This window comes from Coffea eugenioides, chromosome 2 (assembly GCF_003713205.1).
Source record: "Coffea eugenioides isolate CCC68of chromosome 2, Ceug_1.0, whole genome shotgun sequence".
NCBI classification, from domain to species: domain Eukaryota; kingdom Viridiplantae; phylum Streptophyta; class Magnoliopsida; order Gentianales; family Rubiaceae; genus Coffea; species Coffea eugenioides.
In genome coordinates this window covers 68,879,924-68,906,407 of record NC_040036.1, presented here as the reverse complement: position 1 = coordinate 68,906,407, position 26,484 = coordinate 68,879,924, and the positions used below count along the sequence as shown (strand labels likewise).

Below are 26,484 nucleotides of genomic sequence, written 5' to 3'. Positions count from 1 at the left end.
TATGGTTGTGAAGGGAAAAATGTTGGCTTTGGTTGTAGACTAAGTGGATATTTTGATGGATTTGAAATTGGTTTAGCTTCATTACCTTGTGTCTTGTGAATTAGTCATAGAGTACAGCAGTATTGTGTTCCATGGTATGGGATGTGACAATATATCTCTTCAAATAGGTGTTCCACCAAATCAAATTAGTTTTCTAATATATCTTCAAATATGTGCCCCGTGTTTATACACATGGTTACAAGCTACTATATATGTAATTCAATTACATCAACTTTATACCCCCACCATTCCTTAACTGTAGAGCAGAAAAAGAATATGCAGGGGAAAGAATGATTGTCAACATCATAGCTTGACAATCTGCTATAAGTCCTATTCTACTTTGCAGTGAGAAGTATGTTTGCAAATCATGATTCAGGGATCAAAGGTTGGGACTTGATCTATTGGAGCAAAAAATGCCCGATATGCTGTTCTGTCCAAGATAGTTCTGTAAGGATCTTCCTCCCTTTTTCTAAGCAAGTAGGCCATGCTGTTTTCAACTTCAGACTTTATCTGGAGATACAGCTCTCTTGCTTTTTCTCTGTCTTTCAACAACTCTTGCCTTCCTTTTGTCTGAATAGGCTTCCCAAACAAATAGTACAAGCGGCCAGGAACCTTAGGCAAAAAGCCTGGCAAATGTAATTCTTGGTTTGCAACCTCTCCAGTCGCGTGAGCTCTGCAACGCAACCACATTGGTTATTTCAAATGTTCATCAGTGGAAAATCTAGTTGTCTAAGAGGCTTGAGAAGAACGGTATGAGCGATAAAGGGTCATTACCTTGCTCTAAAATTCCAGTCTTCGTTCTTTTTTCTAATGTAGTCATTCAGCACTGGGATCTTCATCAAGTCATTATAGTCAAAGACTAACTGCAATTACAAAAGAATTTCACATCAGAACACACTTAATGAAACATACTGCTGTTCACCACAGGCTGCCACAACTGTCCGTCGTGGTCCACATTTAACCTTCTGATTTAGCCAAAAGGAAAATTAAATCAGTGAAACCTAAAAGCTTTCGATTAGCTATAGTGTTAGAAGATAAAAAATCAATACAACGCGTTTTAATGTGACATGATTGACATATGCCATTGATACTTAAGGACACTGTAATGGCTTCTCCCTGCTAATATAGCCTCTTTAGCTTGTATAAGGAAATTGGAACAGATATTGCCTTTTGATAGGTTGAAATTCCATGCCCATGTGGAGAATCATGGAATACAAAGCTAGCACAGATTCCTGCATCAGTTTGTGACCAGCATGTGTGTTGTATCCTTGAGCTCTATTGTATGTCTTATTTAACCAAGGAAAGATTGACAAAATAAAGCAAGAAAGTTTATCTTGTAAAGGGAGTAAACTTACTTCTGCCATGTCGTCCTCTCCAATGACTCCAAATGGTACAATTGTGGCACCAAATTTAGCTGCCATTCTCACAAATTCTGGCTGATCAGGCCAAAACAACTTGTACGTTTCACCCTGAGAAAGTAAGCAAGAGCATGTATTAATGCTGGAAATGACATTATGGATGAGAACAACAAAGTGAAAGTCATCAAAACAAATAGTACACGTTTTCCTGTTGCTGTGGGAAAACAAGGTCTCAATCAACACCTGCAGCAAACAGGGGCTTGTGATCATATTAAGCAATATCCAAGTAGCAGTGGTGCAAATGACTACTTAAAAATTCATTGTCATGCAAGCTGAAATGTATGACAAGCTATGGAAATTTGAAGCAGGGCATATGCTAAAAACGGGCTATACATTTTGATAAGCCATCCCAATGCCATCAGGATGATTATGTGCAGTCTCTTAACATGCATATCAAAGTGCATTCCTAAGGACTTAACTAAGCCATAATCTCACAAGATTCAAAAGGGAAATACTTAAAGCCATCTGAAGTACAGTAGATTAGTCACATTTATTAAGAGTTACTGTGAAATACCTTACGATGCAAAGCCTCACGAGCACCACCAGGATAAAGAAGAACATGTGATTTTGTTTTGAACAATTTGAAAAGGTTGGTTGCACTGACGGGTGTTGCACCATAAATTTTAAACGTATCAAAGAATGTAAACTCTTTTACATCAGTCTCCACCAACTGTGAGAATAGCATTGGATGTGCTATACCACGGACCAGAATTTTCCTTTGCCTCAGGAATTCTTCAACAAGAGAAACAAGTTCCAAACCTAACAGCATGTGATAACCAACTAGTATGACTGGACCTTCACTTGGAACCCCTGACAAGCCTCTCACTATCTTCCCATCCTCCAATGTGGAAAACATTACCGAGCCAATAAGATACCGGTAAATTCTGCAAGAATTGTCAAGAGATATCAAATTTTAAAGTCCAGAATGACCTAAGACTTCTTCCCAACCCAACTGAGGCTTCACATACTAGTCAAAATCAGTGGTGCCACGTGGGAGTTAGGAATACATGTAATGACAATGTTCTATTTCCATGCTTAAGAACCTTAATGCAGGTATTGCTGATAGAAATAAGCATTTAAATTTGAGCATAAGCTTTTGTAATACTTAAATTTTCTGGATATATTTGTTCAGATGCTCAACCAAGAAAGAGCTTCAAAGGACTAATGATGACTTTCAAACACCAACTTACTCGTTAGATGTGAGGATAATGTACCTCAGAAGAGAAGAAGACACAGAAAATGCGACACATGGAAAAAGTAAATGAGAAATATTTATTAGTAACACGTTTGGAAGTTTAATTATTGATATTTGGAAAGCCTAAAATAAGGTACTAAGAAAGCGGAACCATAATTATTACAAGAAGAGGTATAAAAAATTGCTACAGCACCTTAAAAAGGTATTGACAGAGAGGCGTATCAATGCAATCTGGTACAAGAAGTCTCCAGTTGCAATTTGGGAGGGCAAACAGCGGTACATATGCTTGGACATTTATAGACATTATATATGAAGGACCCTCTTAATGATCCAAAAGGTTGAGGAATGACTGAACCACCTAGCTCATGAAAACGTCCAACAGCAACACACACACTTCATGAGTTCACAAATTAAAAGGCTCACAAATGGTTTATTGCAGATTATCAACCACAAATATTAGGCTACATTTCAGAAAAGTTTAATGGAATCTGCAAGAAAGCCCATAGACAAGCATGATTCTTCCTTGCCCCCCCAAAAGCTACTATCTTAGGTCCTTAACTGACTACTTGCATCAGACACGCTTAATGTCAAATTCTCTGACTACTACAGGAAAGCAAAACTTACTTTTCATCACATTATTCAACTGTTTGCCTTTTCTATTAAGAATTTTTCAGAAACTTAAAGCTTCCAAGAATTATAACTTGTCTAATTCTAAACAAATTTCACCTGCAGTGAAGTAAAGATGCCAACCTAAACTCCGCCCAAGCTGAATAATATGTCATTGAGAAAGTATTCCAATTTTTCCTTTGTGAAGACCATTAAAGAAAAAGTTGTAGAGCAGAACTACATCACATGACGCATACTTACTTATGACTCTCAAGTGTTTGCTTGAACTCTGAATCACTAGGAGGCAAAAAGTCCATGACAACATCATGCTTTCTTGACTGACGATATTTGAAAGCACCTTTGATAATAGTCAACAAATTGACCCCATCTTCCTGCATGACGAACTCTTGCACTTAATTTTCAAGACCTTATACGGTGAATTTGCTGCAATACATCTAAGATTTGATTAATAAAAAAATTTATTGAAATTTGCAACAAATAACCCCATTAAATGCCTGGGATAGTAATGCTATCAATTGGATTCTATGCTATAGCAACTTGGAGTGATAGTTTTTGTGTGTTGACAGATGGGAGATTGCAAGACAATTTGATCTACATGCAATGAAGCATATGTTTCATAGCTTTGATCTGTAGTTTAATGCATTTATTCCCCACCAAACAGGCCATTTTCTATGAAGAGTTTAAACATAAAAAACTGAAGCTCTGGGATAAGACCATTTTGGCACAAGTTTTGTGTAGGCTCAAGAGCAACTCAAAATGTTTTGCGAAAATTATTTTCGTTTGACCCATGAAGCAGCCAAAGATTTTAAGCAAATTTGGCTAAATTTTCTTTCTCACTTTTTATAAATAAGTTTTTACAGCCAAAAAAACTAAAGCTGATCTATTTTCAGGCTTGTGTTTGCTACTGTACTAGGTCCTCCTATGGACATATCAAAATCCCTTTAAACCCAGTTACCCAGATTCTTGTCGGACCCATTCTGGAATGGTACATTGATGTTTGATGCTCTTTCAACCAAGTAGAAGACTGACATGATTACTGTTACATCTTAATCTCTAGGATAAGGGTTAATTCCATTTTGTCTCCTCAAACTATGCACGAAATCCCACTTCAGTCATGAACTTTAAAATGGGACACTTAAGCCTCTAAACTACAAATTATGTTCCAGCTAAGTAAAACCGGTGACAGAATCAAAAAACTTAACAGCGTATTAGAAATGTGGAGAACACGCTTCTATAGCATGATTGTGTAAGTGTTACAAACCAAAAAAAAAGGGACATAAAAGTGATTTCATCTTTTGCACTTGATTTTCACACGAAAACTACAAACTACAAAGCAGACTTAAATTTATTACGACCGAAGTATTCATTTGACTGTAACAATTACTTACAAGAGGTAAAATTGATTTGATTGGCAAACAAAAATTTCTACTAATGGGTGGAGTGTGTGGAGGGTTTGCGACTAGGTGGTTTTCTTAAAGGGATGGAATTTATTGATTGATCATTGATAGGCATAGGCACAGCAGAAGTATGCGATGCGATGAGATGAGATGAATTTGGTAGTCCATCAGCATTCAGTTACCGTCGGAAGAGTGGGAATTTTGTGGGGGTGCGACTGCGACAACGACGCCAGGATTCACCAATTGGTGGCCCTGAGCCATCACCAAAGACTTGTAGATCTCGACGATCATCTTCTCGTCGTACTCTTTGAGCGGGCGCAACCCAAACCCGCTGATGCCCTCCCCAGGATATCCGGCAACCCTGCTGTTGACGAACCGGCTGCTGGCCAGCTTGGTCATCAAATTAATGTAGGCATCCCGAAGTCCCAGGATAAATTTCTTGGGCGAGAATCTTAATCTCAGTTTCAGCTTCAGCCTGGGAGTCAACCTTATCCTCCAGAACAGCCTCCTCCGGCTTGACCCGTTTTCCGCCTCCAACTCCACCACCCTTCTCTTCCTTCGTCGACTACCGTTCCCATCTAGTTTCTCGTATCCTCTCCTCATCCAGTAACCCTTTACGCCCTTGTAAGCAGTGGTTGTTACCCCAGTCTGCTTTGTAGTTTGTAGCCATCTCCCTTCTACCACTTGGGTTGTGTCAAACTTCGGCAGTAGTTCGGATCCGACGAAGAAGCTACTGCTATTGGTGATAATGCTACTTAGGGAAGAAAAAACTGGAGAGTGTGAATGACAACTATAAGGGGAAGGGAAAAGAGGTTGTCTACTGCATCAATTGGTTGGATTCTTTTCGGTGAACTCCATCCTTTTTTTCTTGATATTGGTAGGAAAAGTTGAGAAAAGGGCCTGATGGAAGAAGAAAAAAAGGAAAAAAAAAAAAGGAATGATGAAGAGGGAAAAGACAACAAAAAAAGAAAAAGATGAAATTTCTTTTATGTCCTTTTTTTGGCTTATAACACTTACAAAAGATGAAATCACTTTTATGTTCCTTTTTTTCCGGTTTGTAACAGTTATACAATCATGCTATAGGAGCGTGTTCTCCACATTTCTAATACGCCGTTAAGTTTTTTGATTCTGTCACCGATTTTACGTAACTAGAACATAAATTGTAGTTTAGGGATTTAAGTGTTCTATTTTGAAGTTCAAGAACTGAAGTGGGATTTCGTGCATCGTTTGAGAGGACAAAATGGAATTAATCCCTAGGATAATCATACTTAAAAAGCATTCAATTACACCAAAGAATATTAGGTAATATATAACATAGTGACAAAACTCAACAGTTGCATGGACTGATGTTTTGCAAAACTGGTTACTAGAAGTGAACTACAAGTTATTAAGAGATTTGTGAAAGGTAAAACCTTCATAAAATTTTCTCAAAGAGCAAAAAAGCATAAATTTTCACCTACCAGTAAAATGGCATGGCTATTGTCCTTGAAGTATTTTACTTTGCAGTTTCCTAATGACCTTTCAAGCCTTTGGGCTTCATCACCACTAGGAAGCATATTATCCTGGCCACTGGAATGAAAAGGGCTTGTTAGAACAATTTCTGTCCGGAAAAGAAAAGGGAAATTTCTTGCAAGTTACATCCAAAGACTCGCATGATCACTGGTTAAGGTTTGTACTTGTTATTATGCAACGGTGACGTATCATATTTTATTCATTTCAAATTTATGACTTAAAAATATCAGTCAAGATAGAATCATCTTTAAGAATAGAGGGATGCATAACACGTAAAATTCTGAATGTGCAGCATTATCTTATGTTGTCAGAGCACAGTCAAAGTAGCCAGTGAATCCTTACACAAAACTGGTAAATGATAAAATGAAGAAGGTTTGTTGCCATTTTCATTTTTTACATTTATTTTGTTAAAAATTGAATTAAAACATCTAAGTGGTCAAAGAACTGAGAAACAAAGAACGCCCCACCTACTCCACTAGCTGTTGCCTGTTGCTGAATAGACCCAAGCATTATGCAAAGTAAGATAGTTAGACAAAATATATTCTTCAATAGCTATTCCAACATTACTCATTTCTCTTCCCCCTTGATTTTCTTTGTTTCAACTAAAAGTAGACTTTGAAATGTACAAAAAGATTAAGGGGTATTCATACCAGTAGTTCACTTTTCAACTAAGAAGGATAGAGATTTATTGTGAAAGCAGTATCAAAGGATGTTTGAGGATAAACACCTAATCTGCTCTCAAGGTGATCACTCCACGAGATATTCAAGAAAGCAAAAAACAAAAGGAAGAAATATTATGCATGTTAAAGCTTGTACAGATCAAGACAGGGAAGAAAACCTTGCAAGCACTAGTACTTCAGCTGTAACAGCATGAAGACGGGAATTAGCATAACTGGCAGCCGATCTAAGAAGTTTGAGCTTCCAGAGAAGAGTGTCCTTTGGTATAATATCAGCCAATACCTGAAAGAAGTATTGAAAGACAACTGAAATCAGATAAGTATAGCCTGATGTGATTTGCCCTTTCTAAATTGATATGTATCCACAAGCGATAGGGAGCACAAAATTCGAGTGTTTGGAATATATAGGTTATGTGGAACTCTCAAGTCAAGAAGTCCATTTAGGAGTGCCATAAGTATAAGCCCTGCAATCTAGACCATAATCTCATGTTGGTTCACTTTAGCTGGATTTTGATTCAGATACATGATTTCATGCTACGAAGTCTAGAATATGGTTTTAATGTTAGGAATCCTTGTGCTAATTTGTCACATTATAGCTTCGGGTTTAGGGAATGCAAAATGGGCAATGTGAGAACAGATTGATGTGGTCTCTCTTCCCTCATCTTCTCCTTTCCTTCTACTTTTCTGTCCATTTTCCCTCATCTTATAATCTAAGATCTTAGCATCGATATCTTCTCTTTTACAAACTAACAAATGAACAGCCTCTGTTACGTCCTGACTTCCTTTTAAAGCTCCTTGTGGTATAATTGCTATCTTGTTACATAACTTAATCTGTTGTTATATCCGTTTATTGCTCAACTTTCGCCATCAATTCATATTCTATTACTTTTAAGGTCAGCTAAATATCTTGATCAGTTTTTTTCTGGTTTTTGGCATCTATTCCTACTATCATGACTATGTCATGGAAGTCATTACCTCCAGGAACATATCTATCCACTAACTATATAGAGACGTAAATTACTACTACAGGAAATAAGGAGCATTAAGGAACTCATAAGCAGTTCTCCATCATTCCAATGCTTTCCTAGATGTTTCTCAATATCTGACGGAATTCTCTGCCTCTGTGATCCCTGTTTATGCCAATTAGTTTGTCAGGACTTGTCTCAAAAGCTTACTCAGAGAAGCCTAAGAAGTGAGACTGCCATCTTGAAAGCAAAGAAATTTATACATGGCATTAAAACTCTTCAAATTAACAAACTACTGAATCCACTAATATCTATATTAACTTGATATGATGTGCAAGTAATCTATATGATATTAACAAGAAAAGAGACAGTTCAGAAAAAATTGAGAAAAAAAGAGGGTTCTAACAGAAGGGAAAATGTTATTAAAAAATATTTTTTTGCAACTCACTGAAAGTCGTGGTAACAAAGCTGTAAGATTGCCAGCCAAATGTTCTAGAGCTATTCGTGGAGGAAGAGTAGCATCAACAGTAGCCATTGCCATCTTCACTGGTTCACCTGATACAACCATAGGATGCTATTTCATTTAGAGCAGGGAAAACGATAAGCACTTGACATCGCCAACTAAAACAAAATTGAAAGGAAAAGGAAATTACAGACGGCATCAAATGATTAAAACTTTCAGGAGGATGGATAACCATCATGGCACCAAAAGAGACAAAAAAAAAGGCATTTACAGCAAATTTAGAAGGGTTAGTTCTTCAAACCCAAAAAAAAAAAAAAAGGCAAAAGAAGGAAGGAAAGAAAAATGATTCTCAGAAAAAATTCATTTCTAACTTGAATCATCTGCATAATTGCTTTGCAGAACTCAAAGAATTTAATGACAGAATTCAAAGAGAAGAAAACATTTTGAGGCTTTCAGTAAAACTAACAAGTGATGTTATATTACTCTTTTGGATAATGGTTATTGGCCTTAACATCTACAATCTAGGCGTTTTGACACGTGGTATACAATATCAATAGGCTGTGGAAATGTGCGAAACCATGCGGATATGAGGTTAGCAAAGAGTATTTCTAGAAGTAAGCCTGGAAGTTTTTATGGTAATGATCCAAAGGAAGATTTCCCAGTTCAGCAACTTGTAGGGTGTCACATACTCTGCAGACAACAACTTCAGCAGTCCTTCCAAAGAAATGCTAGCATAACTAGCCAAACTATTCCTGAGAGTTTATGCATGCCACTACACAGTTGTGGTTTATGGTTTATTGAACTCACAGTGAGACATTTATGTTGCAATTGCAACAACATAGGAGCTTTCATATATGGAATATAAATTTCACAAGCAGTTTGTCTTGGTTCAGCAGATGTAGCTTATGATGTACCCAATCACCTTAAGCTACCGCAACATATTTCGCAACATGTACAATTAATATAGTGAACTACATAAAAGCGATGGTTCTAAAAGCACAAAATGTTAAAAGATGTCTTTATGCACTGGGGTAATGCTTATGGAGGCAGCATGTAGGACCATATCTAGAGAATGATCAGAGATTAAACCATGTAATATTTCAAGATTCTATGCTGAGACTGTTGAATAGTAAACTTATGTATTTAAGAATTCTAACGTACCCATGACAAAGCTTAAAAGGTAAGGGACTGTAAAATGAAGTTCAATAGGTATAGCCTCCAAGAAAGGTAGCAAAGGTTGCAGCTGTGACCTATTAAATGACGTTGCTGAAAAAAATGGAAGCAAACAATAGTTACCAGGTAACATGTAAATTTAATCAGCAGAGACTCAAGATAAAATAGAATGATGGACTGTCACTTAGACATACCCGGATTAGCTAATACTAATACAAGATCAATGACCGGATTACGTGCAGCAACTGCAAGTGCTAAGCATCCTCCAAATGAATCTCCCACAAGATATATTGGCTTATTTGGAGACGAAGCATGCTGATTCCTCACAGTTTCCTCAACAAAGTTTACCATGTCTGTTTACAATTACGGTATTGGTGAATAACACAAGCATAAGATATACCTCATCCTTCATCCTCATTTACTATAGGAAGGAAATCAAAGATACCAGAGAGATTATTTCACAGTTAAGCCAAATCTCATTGAGAAAATGAAAGGGATAGTAGTTGCTATTGTGGTCAGAGGAGTAAGTTGTTCAAATGGTATTATTCCCAACATCTTTTGAATCGCAAGCATTAATCATTTGAAAAAAAATAAGAATGATGCATTGGAGAACCATTATCACACAACCATTTCCCAGTAAAATAGTAGCTCTTCTGAGGAATTTGACTACATGTAAGAGGAATATATCGTGACTTCGTACAACAAGTAACTCGTTTAATCTCCACCTACCATTTCTTAAGTTCCCCAACTGCAGCATGTACAAGGAACAGCTTGATGATTATCCCAAGTTGTATTACAGGCTGGATCTAGCCTCGATCTTACTGGTAATTCTTGATTGTGAAGTATCAGGCACAATCTATTCAATACAATGTCCAATAAGTTTACTTTGCTACCATCCTATCATGCCACATTAATCCACCGGTGAAATCCATGTAACTGCTTTGCCAAGCACAAGCAATTTTGGTTTTTCATAGTCAGTTGCAAAAATCATCCCCAAAACTAGAGTATTGATGTTTAGGCTCACAATTCTAAGTCTTCCAATGATTCTTTTTTTTTTTTTTTAATTTCAGACCAATTGTGGTCTCATTTAGTCATTGAGAACCTTTTTTTTGCAAAAGAATTAAGCAGTTCGTTCCTCTAGAACCAAAGAATGAAAAACATGATTGAGTAGTTAATACATCCAGGTCATTTCAAATGCATGATGCCACAAATCATTTGCTCATAGAGACACAATTTGATGCAATTCTCCTGCTTTATAACCAGTATTATCTTATAAAGCATCAGTGGTTGCCGAGATTTGCATAGCATTTTGCTGCTTTTGAATTTGACCAGTTCTTCATCTGTGAGATTTGATACTTCTCCCATAGAAGACTCAGTTTTCAAGAGAAAATTTTACAAGCTGAAGGAGCATGTTATATATTAGAGCTTTCTCAGTGTCTTTCAATATTAACCTGATAGCTCCATATGTCTCTCGTTCAGAAGTCAGAACCTTATATGGAATATTGTCAAAGCCTAAATTTGGAGTTTTAAATCATCAGAGCAGTACTTACAAGGGGAAGAACTATCACCCAAGAGTACGTGTTGGTGGACATAAACAGAAGATAACCAGACAATGGGAAAGTGAGGAGATCAAAACCTTATATCACCTTGAGATAATAATCTGATAGAGCAAAACCTTAAATCAATATATAAAGATCATCAGGATGTGATCTACTCTTTAGTAACCAAAATTTTATGGGTTAGGAAAAAAGAGAAACCATCTCCAAACAAGAACAAATTTTAATTACCTTCAAATGGTGTTCGATCTTTCACAGGAATGTGAAGGCACCATACCTCAAAAACCCTGCAAGAGTGGTCATCCATTAGTAATAAGTAATGTAAGAGAAACATTGACACTCATGTAATTGTACTCGGTTCTTTAAGTTCCTCATTTAGCATATATTAGTCTGAGAATCCAGTACAAAGATCATAAACCTCCTCAATACAGCAATGCAGATAGATGGACAGAAAGTTCTACAACATTTGATTCCCAACTTTACAGATGGAAACTATGTTAAGGATATGAGTCAATTATGTGATTGGAATTCTTTTTCAAGTCCTTTTTTCTACTCTTTCATGAACTTACCTGCTTTTCTATGCTTGATTCGAATAATAGCTATGAGTCCCTGGAAATCCTGGATCAGGAGGTCAGACAGGTTCTGAGTTTGCATGAAAAAAGATCATGGTAACTTTTGGAAGTCCTATTTGGATATCAACAAGATTTGAAGAGAAATCTGCTAACTCAGAAGAAGGCTACTCGAATGAAGCAGGCACATAAAAGTCCCCTCCCCTCACCCCCTTTTTTCCCAAAAGTCAACTAGTATTGCTGTAAACATTGTTACAAGGTATGTATATCAGCTGAAGCAAACGCTCCATCTACAAAAGTCTTTGATATTCACAGCTAAGAGGTTTCAAACCACTCTTCATCTTGGTTAATGCATGAAGCATTATATTTTCTATTGTAGTGAATGATAACATATGCACAACCTGCCTCCTTGGTAAAATGATGAAAGTTCATAATTATGGGACGATAGTAAGAAGGATGACAAAGTAATTAGTTGTATGGGTCGATCAATATGTACTCCAAGGTTCAAATGAAGCAATTTACATCATTCCAATTTTACAATCTAGACATATACCTAAAGAATTAATGAACCCTGAATTCTTTTCACTCAATACACATCTAAGTACCTCATTGAGTTGACGAGGAATATGACTTGGTGTTTGTGTAGCATTTATCAAGAAAAGTAGATTAAATTCTCTTTAAACAGAGCTACTCTGGCTTACAGAACGAAAACTAAAATAATTTAAGCGAAGACCCTAAGAAGACTTTGACGGAATCAAAGTATGATACAAGGTAATTGAGAAAGTACTAATTTCAGGTGAAAATTGATTGCTACAAGTTCAGTTCTTAGACCAGGTGTTCATGCATAGTTCAAACCAACTAAAATGATAGTACCATTTACTATTTTCAGTGACTGCTAGAAGCCTAGAACTAGTTAGTCTCAGAAGTATACAAGAAAGAGTTTATAAAACCAATAGTGACCTTCCTAGAGCATTGTGATGCAACATGAGCCCCAATCCAAGGCCATCCATCCCTACACAAACCAAAGCAATATGCAGATAAGTATCCTAAACTAGGAGGAAAAGCCTATTTAAAACTTCCAGAAAGCAAGTAAAGCTCTTACTTCATTTCAAATCTTCCGTACAGACCATAAGAACATAAGCTAAAATCTAGACTAATCATGCATCTTCTATGCACTTTCTACAAAAGAAAAGTAGCAGTTCGAGTTCAAGACTACTGGCAAAGCATCATTTACCAGGTAGAAAGAGAAGAACAGGTGAATTCTTCAATGGAGGACCACATTCTATAGGTGAAAACCACCTTGGAGGTCCACCATCAGGCTTAATAACATCTTTTGCTGAGTCCATGTAATCCTTCACACTCCGAGTTCCATACCCATCATCCCACAACGGTTTCAGCTTTTCTTGCATAACTTCTTCCTCTCCCTTCTTCTTCTTCTCTCTAGTACTTGCACCAGCAGGTAAATGACCAGTCCCCCTATCCATCATCGGATTAGTTATCTCCTGCTTCTTAGCTGAAGAAACTCCATTAAGTCTAACAGTATCAGTCGACAAGATAGAGGACTCCTGAGCTGCTGAACATCTAATTTGAGCTCTGGATTGAGGCTTGAACTCTGTTAAAGCAAATGAAGAAGATGCCCACAAATTACGCATAAGTGAAGCCATGGTTTCCACAAACCAATGGCTTCCAACTTGGCAACTTCAAGGTTCAGAATGAGCAACGAATAAGCTCCGGGCCCAGAATTTGTTGTGTGCTTATATGCAAACCAATTCTAATATAGTTTGAAATGCTCTAGTATGTACACAGACAACACTTGAAAAAAAAAGGGTTACAATCAAAATTGGTAGAAATCCAGAAATCAACGTGCAATAGCACAAAAAGATTTAGAACCTCTGTATTTTCTGTTTTCTGCAGGTTTTTTTTGTCAACCATGTAAATGTAAAATTTAGACTCCATTGGTTCAAGAAAGCACGGAAATAGAGGGAACAACCAAACAACTATTTTCTGGGGTCATAGAAGTTCAAGAAAACAGAAATGGCTTAAGCAGACAATGGTTGGACAATGGACATGCAGTGTATTACACACACATATAAATGTATATATGTATGCATGTGTGTAAGCATACACGTGTGTGTGTACATATATTAGGTGAAAACTGATACATGAATGCAGCAAGAAACCAAAAACAAATGATTATCTCAAACGTGGGGCCTTTTTTTTTTTTTTTGGAAAAAAAAGTGGGGCTAAGAATGATGCCGACAGAAATGATATGAACGTGGAGTTAATGGGATAATCTGAGTTTATAGAAACTAATCATCAATGAGAATATTGCTGCATTATTATTGAATGTAAATCTGAGATTAACCCCAAAAAAGGGTAAATTGCATTTAATTCCTTATAATTTTACATAATGTCAGATGACTTACTTAAGATTTCAAAATAGTCAAATAATTCCCTGTAGATTTATATAAAGTGTAAAATAAACAAAATACACAATCAATTACGACAATTATACGAGACACACTTCGAAAGTGGGTGTGATCAAATCGTGATATCTACTTAATCCTCCTATAGTTTGTATAAATATTTATTTTATCCCTTGTAATTTTTGCATTTATCCACATAGTCTCTCGCAGTTTTATATAAGGTGATTAAGTCGTTATCTGATTTAGTATTTAAATAAGGGTAGTACGTACTAGTATTTCAACTAACGACATTACATAGGTTATTTTCCGTCAAGTTTCTACTTTACATGAAATTATTGAAGGTAAAATGGATATTTTAAAATGTTAAAGAAGTCATGTGGCAATAGATAAAACTATAAGGGGATTATTTGTAAGTTATCCAAAAAAGATTTATCCAAAAAGGATTTATCAATCCTTTTTTGTTTCCTACCTACATCACTTCTTACAAAAATCTATAGGATTATTTCCGTAACAATACCACAAGTGCAATTTGTCTAATTTTAAGGAACAAAAAAAAAAAAAAGAATTTGTGCCATCTTTAACTCTTAAACTTGTAAACTACAAAGCAATACACCATACTTTTAAGTCAATTGCTTAATGCTAATGGATCATATTTTAACGTATATTACTTAAAAATTGACCATCTTCAAATCATTCTTTAACTATCCGAATGCTCATTTTTCCATTTTTTCTATTTACTTTGCTACTTCTTTTCTTATAATTCACATGACATGTACATTTACATCATGCACAATAACATAATACCAAGACATTATACTTTAACGTCTACAATACACCGCAAACACATCACAACTTTATGTATATCGTTCAAAATCAACTTTAAATCGCTTTTTGAGGAACCGACTTCTCTTTTCTCCCTTTGCTATTCACTTTTTTTGCCCTTTTCTTTTGCAATCCAGAAGACATATTGACTTACACTCTCACAAATAAAATAAAATACACATACATAAATAAACACATTCACATAATAGTTGTACATCAAATATTAGATCCATGCATATCAAAGCTCTACTCTCCACTCCTGACAAATCAACGCATATCACATGATAGTCACGCAGATGCTTTTGCAGAATTAGAAGAAGAAGAAAGTTAAAAAAATAAAGGAGAAAAGGGGAACGGATTTTTTAGATTTTTAGTTTGGTGTCAATTTTCAAATATTGGAGTACTATATTTATGGTAACCAAATAAGTACATTAATATTTGTTTAACTTGAAGTTAAAATAACAAGAGTAATTCTAGACTCCTCGAAGAAGTTAATCCGAAATCATTTGGGGAATGACCTGGTTGAGTAGGATTTATTAGTGGTGGGCATTGTTTTAATTTACTATCACATGTAACAAGAAGGAATTTGGGAGAAAAATCACTTTCCAAATAACAAATCAAATTGTTTGGATAGCCCTTTTCTTAGAAAAAAAAATTGTTACATCATACACACGATTTTATATCACTTTTTTTTTTCTAGCTACCTCCGTTTTCACACATATCACATCTTAAAAATCACTACAATATTATCTAAAATATTCTTTTCGAATAATCTTCGATTTAAACACTTTTTTAACCAAGGTTATTTATTTATAAATTCAAAGTTTGGGCCAATAAATCACGAAGGATTTGCTAAAAGAATTTCTCATACAACATGACTAAAATTTTGACACCTAGACAAATTTCAAAACATGACTAAAAATCCACCAAAATGGGGGAAAGAGTGTGCCATTGTGTATGAGAATATCCCCTTCCCATTTTTGCTTCTTTTTGAGAGGTCTAGTATTTATTTCAGGTAATATATTACTTAATCTATTTGAATCCTTCACTTTCAACCAAACATGTAAGCATGGAGTAATATTTAATACGAAATAAAAGAGCTAGAAAATCCTAGAATATCTCACCACCTTTTGCTTCTTTTAGACTAGTAGTAATATATATTAGTTTTGCGTAGAAAAACATATATTAGTTCAATTATGGGGTGAATATGGATTTGGAGGAAGATTTGATGATTTAAGCAATTGTCAACTGTTAGAGAATACAACTATATTCCGTTCTTGTCTGCTTTTGTTCTTGTTTGGTTGTATTCATTTTAGCCACTGGATGTGACTATGCTTTTTATATGTCATATGTTTGGGGTAGGGACGGTCTTTTTGATGACCGTCCCTTCAGGATTTGGGGTAGGGACGGACCGTCCCTGAGCAGTCCTCTCACAAAAGGAAATGAGAGGACTGCAACAGGCCACGTACAATGGAGGCATCAGCAAAGGAAAACGACGCTGTTTTAGTAAGTGAGTAGGGAAAAAAATAAAAAAACATTTGAGGGGCTAACGGGCTCCGTTAAAATGCCTTAGCTGTCCATTCCAAAAATTCCCGCTCAAATTAATGAGGCACGACTCTTCATCTGAAATTTTCAAATGAAATAGAATTTGGTCTCCCTCCAAAAACATATCTTGTGAACATTCATTCACAATTTTAGAGTATCAGCAAAATAATATCCCTACCCCAAATTGGGATGTTTCAGATGAGAGGTTTTTGGAGAAAGTGTTGCAGAAATATAGTGTCATCAATCAGTATACTGAGGGAACACAAGAAGTAACTGTTGTGGGACAAAAATTTTTCATAAAGGCTGGAAAAAGGCAGAAGTTGGTGAGATCTGAATCAGAAATTGACTCAATCGAATTGGACTAAACCCCAAAGGTAAGAATATTGCAAACTCATTGCACTATTTGGCTTGTTTTGCGACAGAAGAGGGATGAATTTACTTGCATGATTTTGTTCGTACAACTTGTTTAAGACAGTGTGACATGAATAATGAAATTGGAACTCTGGCAAAAACTCCTAAACAAGGAAATCATATGGGTAGCACAAATTAGATACATTGTGAGCCAACTTAAAGAACGTATGCACAGGGAACTTATGCATGCCAAGTGTTTGTAAATTTGTCTCAATAGATGAATTAAATGACTTAGGATGTTTATAGATATATAAAATAACAGGGAGAGTGTGAAGGTAATTGTTACTTGCTTTTTTTTTTTTTATCCTTGTTGCAGAATAGCAGTGACACCGTATAGTTTAAACTGAATTACCGACTATGTATGGGCGCTTACATCACAGTAGATCGACACATACAAAGATAAAAGATAAGTAAAGTGAGTTATTGTAAATTACACGAATGAAATAGGGAGTACAATACTGCAATGCCTGACTCACAATGCGTACATTTATGATTGTAAACCGTAACTGTCATCTAACAACATGTATATTATTCGAAACCTATTATGCACAACTGTGACACTATGCGACCATTACTCACATATATGATTTTGTCATAGGTTTTAGCATCCGGAAAGTCTACCTAAACAAGGATTAGGATGGTTTGACAACATCAAGAAGGTACACTTATTGCAAGGTATCCCATAACATGATTACAATGATATTTGCCTACTCGTAATTGCTTTTAAAGTATGGTGTAACTTGTTGCAAGGTATAAATTTTACTACTTGTAATTGCTTTTAAAGTATGGCGTAACTTTGGATAACTTGTAAGATTTTGCCTAGACAAGGTATGTGATGTACACCGTATTTATTGGAACGTATAGCATGTTAGTCATTAATAACATTTATATCAGATGTTTTTACTAGATGGTTATTTGTTCCAATCGTCTATGAAATTGACCATTAGTGCTTATGAGAGTGTATTAAATTAGATAGATAATTTACTTCAATGAATGGCAAGTACATACATACTTAGTGAATGTACAATTTGATTGAAATAATGTACACCATGTAACCGACCAAATATAATGTGTACAAATTATTGAATATGCGATTAGTTGTCCACATGCATATTGCAATTAGCCGTTGCAGCCACAACTTGTACTGATTTTTAGTAAATATTTTTTATTTGTATGAGTAGCACTGACTTGTCTGTAAACACCTTATACAGTGTGATGTATAAATACAATTAGTTTACGAAAATGTACATCATTTTAGGTATTAGTTACTTGAATGTGTATATCTATAAAAGATAGTGCAATGGTATGCATACCTTTGGAAAGGTTATTGGTGCCTTGACCAACTTGGGCATCTCCTTACAAGCTGCAGTAGATGTGTAATATTACTTGTATGAGTAATACTAATTTGCCTATAAGCACCTTATACGGGGTGATCTATGAGGTACAATCAGTTTATAAAAATGTACATCATGTTAGGTATTAGTTACTTGACTGTGTATATCTGTGAAAGGTACTGCAATGGTATGTATAACTTTGAAATGGTTACTGGCCTAGATAAGGTGTGTGATGTACACCATATTTATCAGAATGTACAATATGTTATTCATCAATACGATGCATAAAAATTGTTAAACATGCAGTTATTTGCTCACATGCATATTGCAATTAGTTATCACAGCAATATGCATAGTTTGCAATATGCATGGTGCGATAGTATGGATACATTTGGAATGGTTATTGATGCTTTGACCCACTTGTGCATCTCCTTACAGGCTGCAGTGGGTGTGTAATTTTATCTATATGAATAATACTAATTTGTCTATAAACACTTTACACGAGGGTGATCTATGAGGTACAATCAGTTTACAAAAATGTACATTATGTTAGATATTAGTTACTTGACTGCATATATCTATAAAAGGTAGTGCAATTGTACATATAAATTTGGAACAGTTATTTAGCCCTTTGATCAATTTGTGCATCTCCCTATAGTAGATGTGTAATTTTACTTGTATGAGCAGTCTTTGTTTGTCTGTGAATATCTTACACAGGGTGGATCTATGAGGTATAATCAGTTTACAAAAATATACATCATGTTAGGTGTTAGTTACTTGACTATGTATATATGTAAAAGAGAGATTAGATCGTTGAACCCATCGTTACTTGATTATGTATATATGTTAGGTGTTAGTTACTTGACTATGTTAGTTACTTAAACGCTACATCGTTGAACCCATCGCAGTTGTGAGTATGAAATTTGGACTGCATCTTATAATGTGTTAAATTTTTTCAGCATCATATCTAAATTGGTATTATGAGTTAGTACACTATTACTGATGTCTTCTACACTCCTTCCACTCCTCCATGTTATTGGTTGCAAGAAGTAATTTTAAAAATGGGAAAATTTGACAAGCAATCTGATGCCAGCTTATCTGCTAAGCTGAAAAAGCTATTCAAGGTTCGCAATAACAATACAGGGGCTGATCTCGCGAATTGTGAGTGGGTATGCAATTAGCACCTTTAACCCAAGGCTTTTTTATTCGATGTTGAATATTAAAAAATGTAGAATCAGGTTACATACCTTTTCTGTGTAACTTTTTTTATACCTCATTCGTTTCAGATACTTGTCCCGGTATGCACAGAGGGATATGGTTTGTCTACAACTTTGATATCTCACAGAGACAAGTGCACCTGCTAGATCCTAATAGCGATCAAGCAAAGAGCAAAGACATAAGTGTACTTAATCGACTAATATGTTGGACTCACCCAAATGCATTACAAGAGAAGAGGACTATATTGTAGTGTTTCTAATCTGTTTGACATAATCTTTGGTGCTATAGAAACGTGCCTTGGGGTTGGACGTGGTGACAAAGTTTGGCAAGGAAATTGATTTCTCTAGTTTCTCGTTTGCACTTGCCGATGTCCCTCATCACTCACCAAATAAAGTGTAAATAGTTTTACTTCTCACATGTTTAATTGTTAGAGCTACAAATATTTTATTACAACATATAAACTCCAACCTCCCTAATGTGAAGTCAACATGAACAGTTGTGACAGTGGTGTCTTCATCATGACATTCCTAGAGCATTGGAGCGGAAGGTTGGTTGTTCGGCTTACAGAGGTATTATAATTTGCCTATGTTTTTTTCCTAGTTTACATCTGGAATTGTGGAAAATAGTTGTTACCATGGACATGAAAAATTAATATTACGTTTAAATTGGATAGGAAAATGTTGGCAAGTATCGAGTGCTGTACACAGCTCGATTGTGTACCTCAGCAGAGAACTCTAAGTTTTCGGACAGCTTTGCAAACCTGGAAGTACCAAAACGGGCGTGATAGGATGTTGGTAATGCCTGAACTTCATTAAGTGAGATGTGACTGTAGTTTGACAAAATTAGATCTTCTCCCATTTGTACATTGTTATGTGTACATTGTTGCTTTTGGATTGGTGTAGACTAGAATCAGGTCCGATGAGAAGGACTACGTTAACCTTGTTGTATGTTAATGGAACGTTTAAATTGACAGTCTTCATATGTACATAAGTGTACCTGTTGTTAAATTTGGATGACGAACATATCACAGTATGAGGTTCATACATGTCTCCCCATAAATTGTTCTGAAGGTTACCATTGGTTAACTGTGTTTCAGACAACACCACATATCATCACTCATCAATTGAAAGCATGCTTCTCTGAGAATTTTGGGGTTACCATTTTTTCCCAGCTGTAGGGAATGCATAAAGTAGAAAATATGACTTACTTTTTGATGAAACTTATTGTAACATCGGAGCCTTGTAAGATAATTACCTTGCTTCTTCCAAATATTAGAGGGTTTGGACCAATGACACCATTTAAATCGACTTGCTCTTAACTTCAATTCTCGCATGATATTTTTTAACAACAAAGCGTAAGTCTATGCCAACAATCGGGTTATAATGAATAGATTTGTGGCCAAGAGTTGTTATGGAAAAGGCAATGTCACGTTTGGACCCAAAAATAGCTTTCGTAGTTCAAAGTGTGTTACACAGAGCACATATAAAGTTACAACACCAACATTGTTATACACCTTCTTGACCCGATTAGCAGCGATTACCAAACAACTTTGTTAGTAAATTGTTTGCATTATTATCATAGTAGAGTTGGAAACATATGCGGCTACAACACAAACTAGCTTTTCTGTATCTTTAACAAAAAAAAAGCAGCCTGGGATTTCATACGTGTTCATTTCCGCACAAAATATTAGTTGCCAGTTTACATCTTCTAACGCCCCATAGTATCACGCGCCCACTTGTGTGACTAATCTCTTCTCAACAGCGCTCCATTACTTCATCCTCTCACTGAACACTTTGCCTAACATAGCATCAAAGGAAAGGAGTTTTACGCCGTTCACATGTCTTCATTTAGTAATATTGGTGGCGGAAATAGTGAGTTAAAGGTACTAATATCGATAATGTAACTGTGAAAAAAGGGCTAACCTGAAGATCGTGGAGTCACAGAAACCAACGAAGGGCTTGCTGTACTTCGTTTGTGAGACAAAAGCTTGTTCTTTTTTCGCCTGGGCTCATCCAATAGGGAGGAATGATGAGTTTGTTCAGACTAACTATTACCCCACCTCACCTAATCGACAAGTAATAAGCAGAGAAAGCTCGTTCGACAGTCCCGGAACGGTGCTCCATCAATCAAACACTTTCTCGCATCCTGTGCAATGCATCCAGAGTGATATTCGACAAATGAAAACCTTCTTGACGATTTCGGTATCGATCGCCTTGCTGCTGCTAATAATAGCAGTTTTTCGCTGACCCCACATTAGCTAGACTGGAAGACATATGAAGCGGACTTCGCTGGTAGTTTGTCGTAGATGTAAGCTCATTCGCACAGTCTGTGACATCCCTGTGCTATTGAATGAAGACACACCAATTTGTTTTACAAGTTATTGGGAAGTATTAAGTGTGTTACTTACATCTGAATTCACTTGTGCTACTCAATTGTTCTATGTTAATGACATCAGCAAGCCTACCACTATTATGTTTATTGAGCTTAACGAGATTGTATGGTTACCTGAATACACGAGCTTCATATTGCATAGTGGAACAATAACAACTCACTATGATGGTTAACACCAAAGTGCATATCTAGTCACAATTCGTGCGTTCTTACTTACAGCTTTGTTCGTTCTTAGTTACAACAATGAAAATTAATTAAGTCTCTGAGACAACCCTAACTACAAATTACTAGAGCATTGGACGAAATGGACGTACGAATGGCGAGCAGAGTGTTAAAGGGTTGGATCATAAACTGACCAAGGGCATATAATGTTACAATGCAAAATGTTGGGCCACCCAACAAATAGAAGAAGGTAAAGTGTAAAATTATTTAGAGCATTAATGTGTATGCAGACAGTGAAACGTATCGTCAATACTGTGTAACTCTGTATGCACGTGAACCCCAATGTTGGTGTACAGATCCTTTCAGGATAAAAGCTGCCAAAAATTGTGCTAAAATCTGTAACTGATTTGCAACACGACGTAACACGAAGCAAGACTATCGGTACTACAAATTTCACGGTTTGTACGTAAGTATTCTGATCCGACATGGTTCAGGCGCTGCATGTGAGTCTACAATTTCCATTCCCGTGATGTACTAGTTGGTCTCATATGCGTTGGGGTCTAATATTTTACCATATTAGAGGATATTGCGGACTATAAAAGTCCCTCCTTGCAGGTGTATATCCCTTACACAGACTCCAGTTTGTTCGTTCCCCTTTCATTTTCGATCGCATTATTATTCAACTTCACACTTTCAATTTCTCTTCATATTAAAGTGGCAATGGACCCGTGTACTCAATTCATTTTTTGTTATCTTCAACCTCCCTACAACAGGGATTACAGTCTCATCAATACAGTGTTCAATTTTATACCAAGCTCTTGGGAGCCAATTAAATGCATCCAGGTTTGCTTGATGTTTGGGAAGATCTCACTATTTTAATGAGATGTTCAAGAAGGTCTCGCTACATCAAATATTTTAGGGTTCGAAATGATCATTTATGTATTCTCATTAGACACTTAATAAAGTGTCTAAGAAATTTAATGTGTCGGGGGGAGGAATTATTGTTTGTGCCAAAGGCAATTGCACAAACAAGAGAAGAGGAAAGGTTCATCGGATGTTAACTAGTTGTAACATCACTAGTTGTAACATCGGGGAATGTCACTAGTTGTAATATCACTAGTTTTAACTAGAGAAGACGAAAAGCTGCCGATTGCAAATTCATTAGTTGTAATGAATTGTAATATACACTTAACTGGTTGTAACTCAATCTGTACATCTCGTTATGACTATTTGTTGCATTTTAAATATTAGTTACCCCACTTTCAAATTAGTTGTTCCAACGAAGTATCATGTTCTTCTGCGAAACTGTTACTTGGCATGTGGTCGTATGGAACCAATCCGAGAGGCCAATTGTAACTTCATTTCCGTACTAAAGGAGTAATACCTATTGAAGTGCTTATAATACTATCTGTAATACTTATCGTTAATACAACTGTAAACCACATGTCTAAGTTTTAACATAGACGAACATGACAAGGTGCTTGTACAAGCACATCAATAAATTGTAACAGCTTATTAACTTCTTGTAACGTACATATGCGGCATTCTCTGCAAATCTGGTGCTAGACACCTAATATCTAAAGTAATTTTAGAGTTACAGTTAACAAGCACTAATTCATTGAGAGATTATACATTAAAACAATCTTACAATACGGAACCGATCGAAACTGAGCAATATCTTCTCTGGACAAGTACGAACATCAGTAAATGAGGTGAACTTGAGAGACGGATATTCTGAACTCAATTGTTTGGAACAATCAATTGTTTTGTATTCATAAAAATTGTAGGTACACATCATTCATCAACCTGTAACTGAGGAGAGTTGACGTCAACAGTTAGTCGCAATCCCTGGGTGTTATTTCTTTCCCGAAATGCGTAACGATAGCAAATCAGTCAATACAGTTAATGGAACATATCGTTAATGATATATGCTATCGAAGTATCCAATTAACAAGAGACCATAAATATGTGATGTAATGATAAAAGTTTGTCACCTGGGATAATAGTGAAAATACATGTATACATCCTTATCACAGTGTGTTGAAATTGCCGCACGCTTCGCTTACATTGTACAATATAACTATTCAACTGTCAACAACTCAATAGCAATGCCTATATTGCTCAGTTACATAGCTAAATTAGACTAGACATTATAACAAAAATGATATTTCAGACATTAAGATATCTCTGACAGAGTTATGCTTGAAAAATATAAAAAATTTGGGGTGCATCCATCTGTAGGGACACTTCCATGAGGCCCGTGATTAGCCAATCGGTGGATTTTCGGATAATACAAAATAATATGTCATTAAAGCATTATATGTTAACTACAAAATATGCATGCTTTGACAGCGTTCGGGTGCCCACCATTACAATTAAAGAAAAAGTAGCTCTACGATACGAAAAAAGGACTTTATTTTATCTACTAAATGTATACATACCGTTGGACTTTCCTCGATTTCGAGAGCAACAGCGTTTGGAGAGCCATTCACTTACTGGCTCATTAAATGCGTCTACGAGTTTTGTATGTGCCAAATAATTGTGTAAGACAAACAAAAAAGGTATATCATGAGGGATGTCAGCCGTAACAAAATCATCACATAATGTAACATCATCATAACTAATTGTGTTGTTAGAAACATCCAAATAAAAGTTAAAACCATACCCATTTTATACTAACCGAAACTGAGTCAGTTGATGAACGGCATCCCATAAACATGTGTTCATCAAATGAAATTGATGTCGACTCCGATTCTGAGACCTATATTATTGACACGACAATAATGTTATTTTATAGTGAATGGTACTTATGGATTAGTTAACCGCACAACGATAACATTGTTGTAGCATAAATGTTTACCATCATAGTTATTGGATCCTTACCATAGTCTGTATAGTCCTTAACAATCTAGATTTTCTTTTTAATCTGTCAAATTTATCGATCCAACTTCGCATCACTTTACTTCTCTTCCCACCGGCACATTTTTTAATGCCTCTTGCGACTACTGCCTCTCCTATTTCATTTACAAATTGAATCTTACCACGTTCCTCCACATTCAGATTTTTAGGATTTTGTTCAGGTTGCTCTTCGTCTTCTGAGAGGAGGAGCTCAATTCTCTTTGCCAAATCGGATATGATGGTGATTACTACTTTGCTGGTGTCCTCCGATATTGCTACTCGAGTTGCGACCTTAATCATGGCTGGAGCGAGCTCCCGATAATAAGTTGAAATGATTAATTTTCGATCTTCAACAATTTCCCGTTCTCGCCGATCAAAACAGTCTCCAACCCGAGCTTTTTTGTCCATCGCCTCTTAACGTATTCAAAGGAAATTGTCTTTATGCCCACGATAAACACGATAACGTATTCAGGAGGAATTATCTTTATGTCCCTCTAAGTAACACGATAACCATTTTAGCTACACACCCTATTTTCGTCGACGCTCGTGTCCTCTTTGGCATCATATCACCTTCGTACATGCGCTTCACACCTTTCTTGTAGCAACTATATCTCTTAGACGTGGTCACGCAGTCTTTGTCTTTATTCAGATAATCTTTGCGTACACTAAAACCCATTTTAAAGACATATTTGTTGTAAAACTTGTACGTATCCTCTTCACTGTTGAACTCCATTCCTAATTCAAGGGTCCTATCTTCTGCCAGTTTGTTGCAATCCATTACTTCTGCTCTTACCAATTATGCATCAAACACCATAATTTGCAACACTTCATGAATTGTATGTACATAAACAACAAGATAAATGTATATTACCATCCATAATGTGTTATGAATCACAAATTATTCGTATACCAAATTCTATTATTACGCTTATCAATACGATTAATGAATCACATCGCCTTACTTTTACTCTAAGACAACGACATTATCTATATACTAATAGAATTCCATATACACTAAGTTATACGGACTGTAATGTATTGGTCACACGATGTAAGTCTATTTTAACTGTATGTATATCCACTCTGCTGATTATATAGGTTCTAGGTTCTTTAGCTCACTGGACCTTATGTCATTCGTTAATGACAACCGCCTAAGCCAACTCCGCATTTTCTACTATTTCTACATTTTGAGGGTCAAATAAGCATTTTTTACTCATTGTAATATATTTCTTATATCATGTAATTAACTTACAACACCAGGTACACCCTTTTATTATTCACATATATGTCTTTTCCTCTACTTCACCTTATTCAACTCTACACCTCCATTTTATACACACTGCATGGTCAGGAGAGGGGCAAACTAAGATTGCGTGATAAGCATGGACCAACTACTGGATGCGCAATGATTCATATCAATTGTAATACGGTGGTTATAACCTGTAACTTATGTACAATAGGATATACATTTATTCACTTGTTAAATGTGACTTGGATTCTCTCATCTTTCCCTAATTCCGCTCAACGCTTTACTTAAATACATACCCCTGGGTCTTCGGATAACTACTATCCAATTATACTCCATCACTCAAAAGATGAATGCTCACACACGGCCACAGTTGCGAACTTGGTTCAGTCACGCTACCTTGGTCTGCTAATACGCTTTATGTTTCGTCGAACTCGGAG

The 26,484-nt window shown here is 36.0% G+C and overlaps 1 protein-coding gene across 1 annotated transcript; it reads right to left on the bottom strand.

The window, feature by feature from the left end:
- Positions 1-201: 201 nt before the first annotated feature.
- Positions 202-13,255, bottom strand: LOC113760889 (acyltransferase-like protein At1g54570, chloroplastic). Its single transcript, XM_027303638.1, has 13 exons — positions 12,826-13,255; positions 12,552-12,603; positions 11,254-11,309; positions 9,661-9,819; positions 9,455-9,559; positions 8,279-8,385; positions 7,027-7,148; positions 6,137-6,245; positions 3,520-3,650; positions 1,972-2,341; positions 1,395-1,508; positions 814-902; positions 202-712 (listed from the first exon to the last, which is right to left on the bottom strand). The coding sequence occupies exons 1-13, from the start codon at positions 13,253-13,255 to the stop codon at positions 412-414; spliced, it is 2,145 nt and encodes a 714-aa protein (XP_027159439.1). The 3' UTR covers positions 202-411.
- Between the last annotated feature and the right edge of the window lie 13,229 nt (positions 13,256-26,484).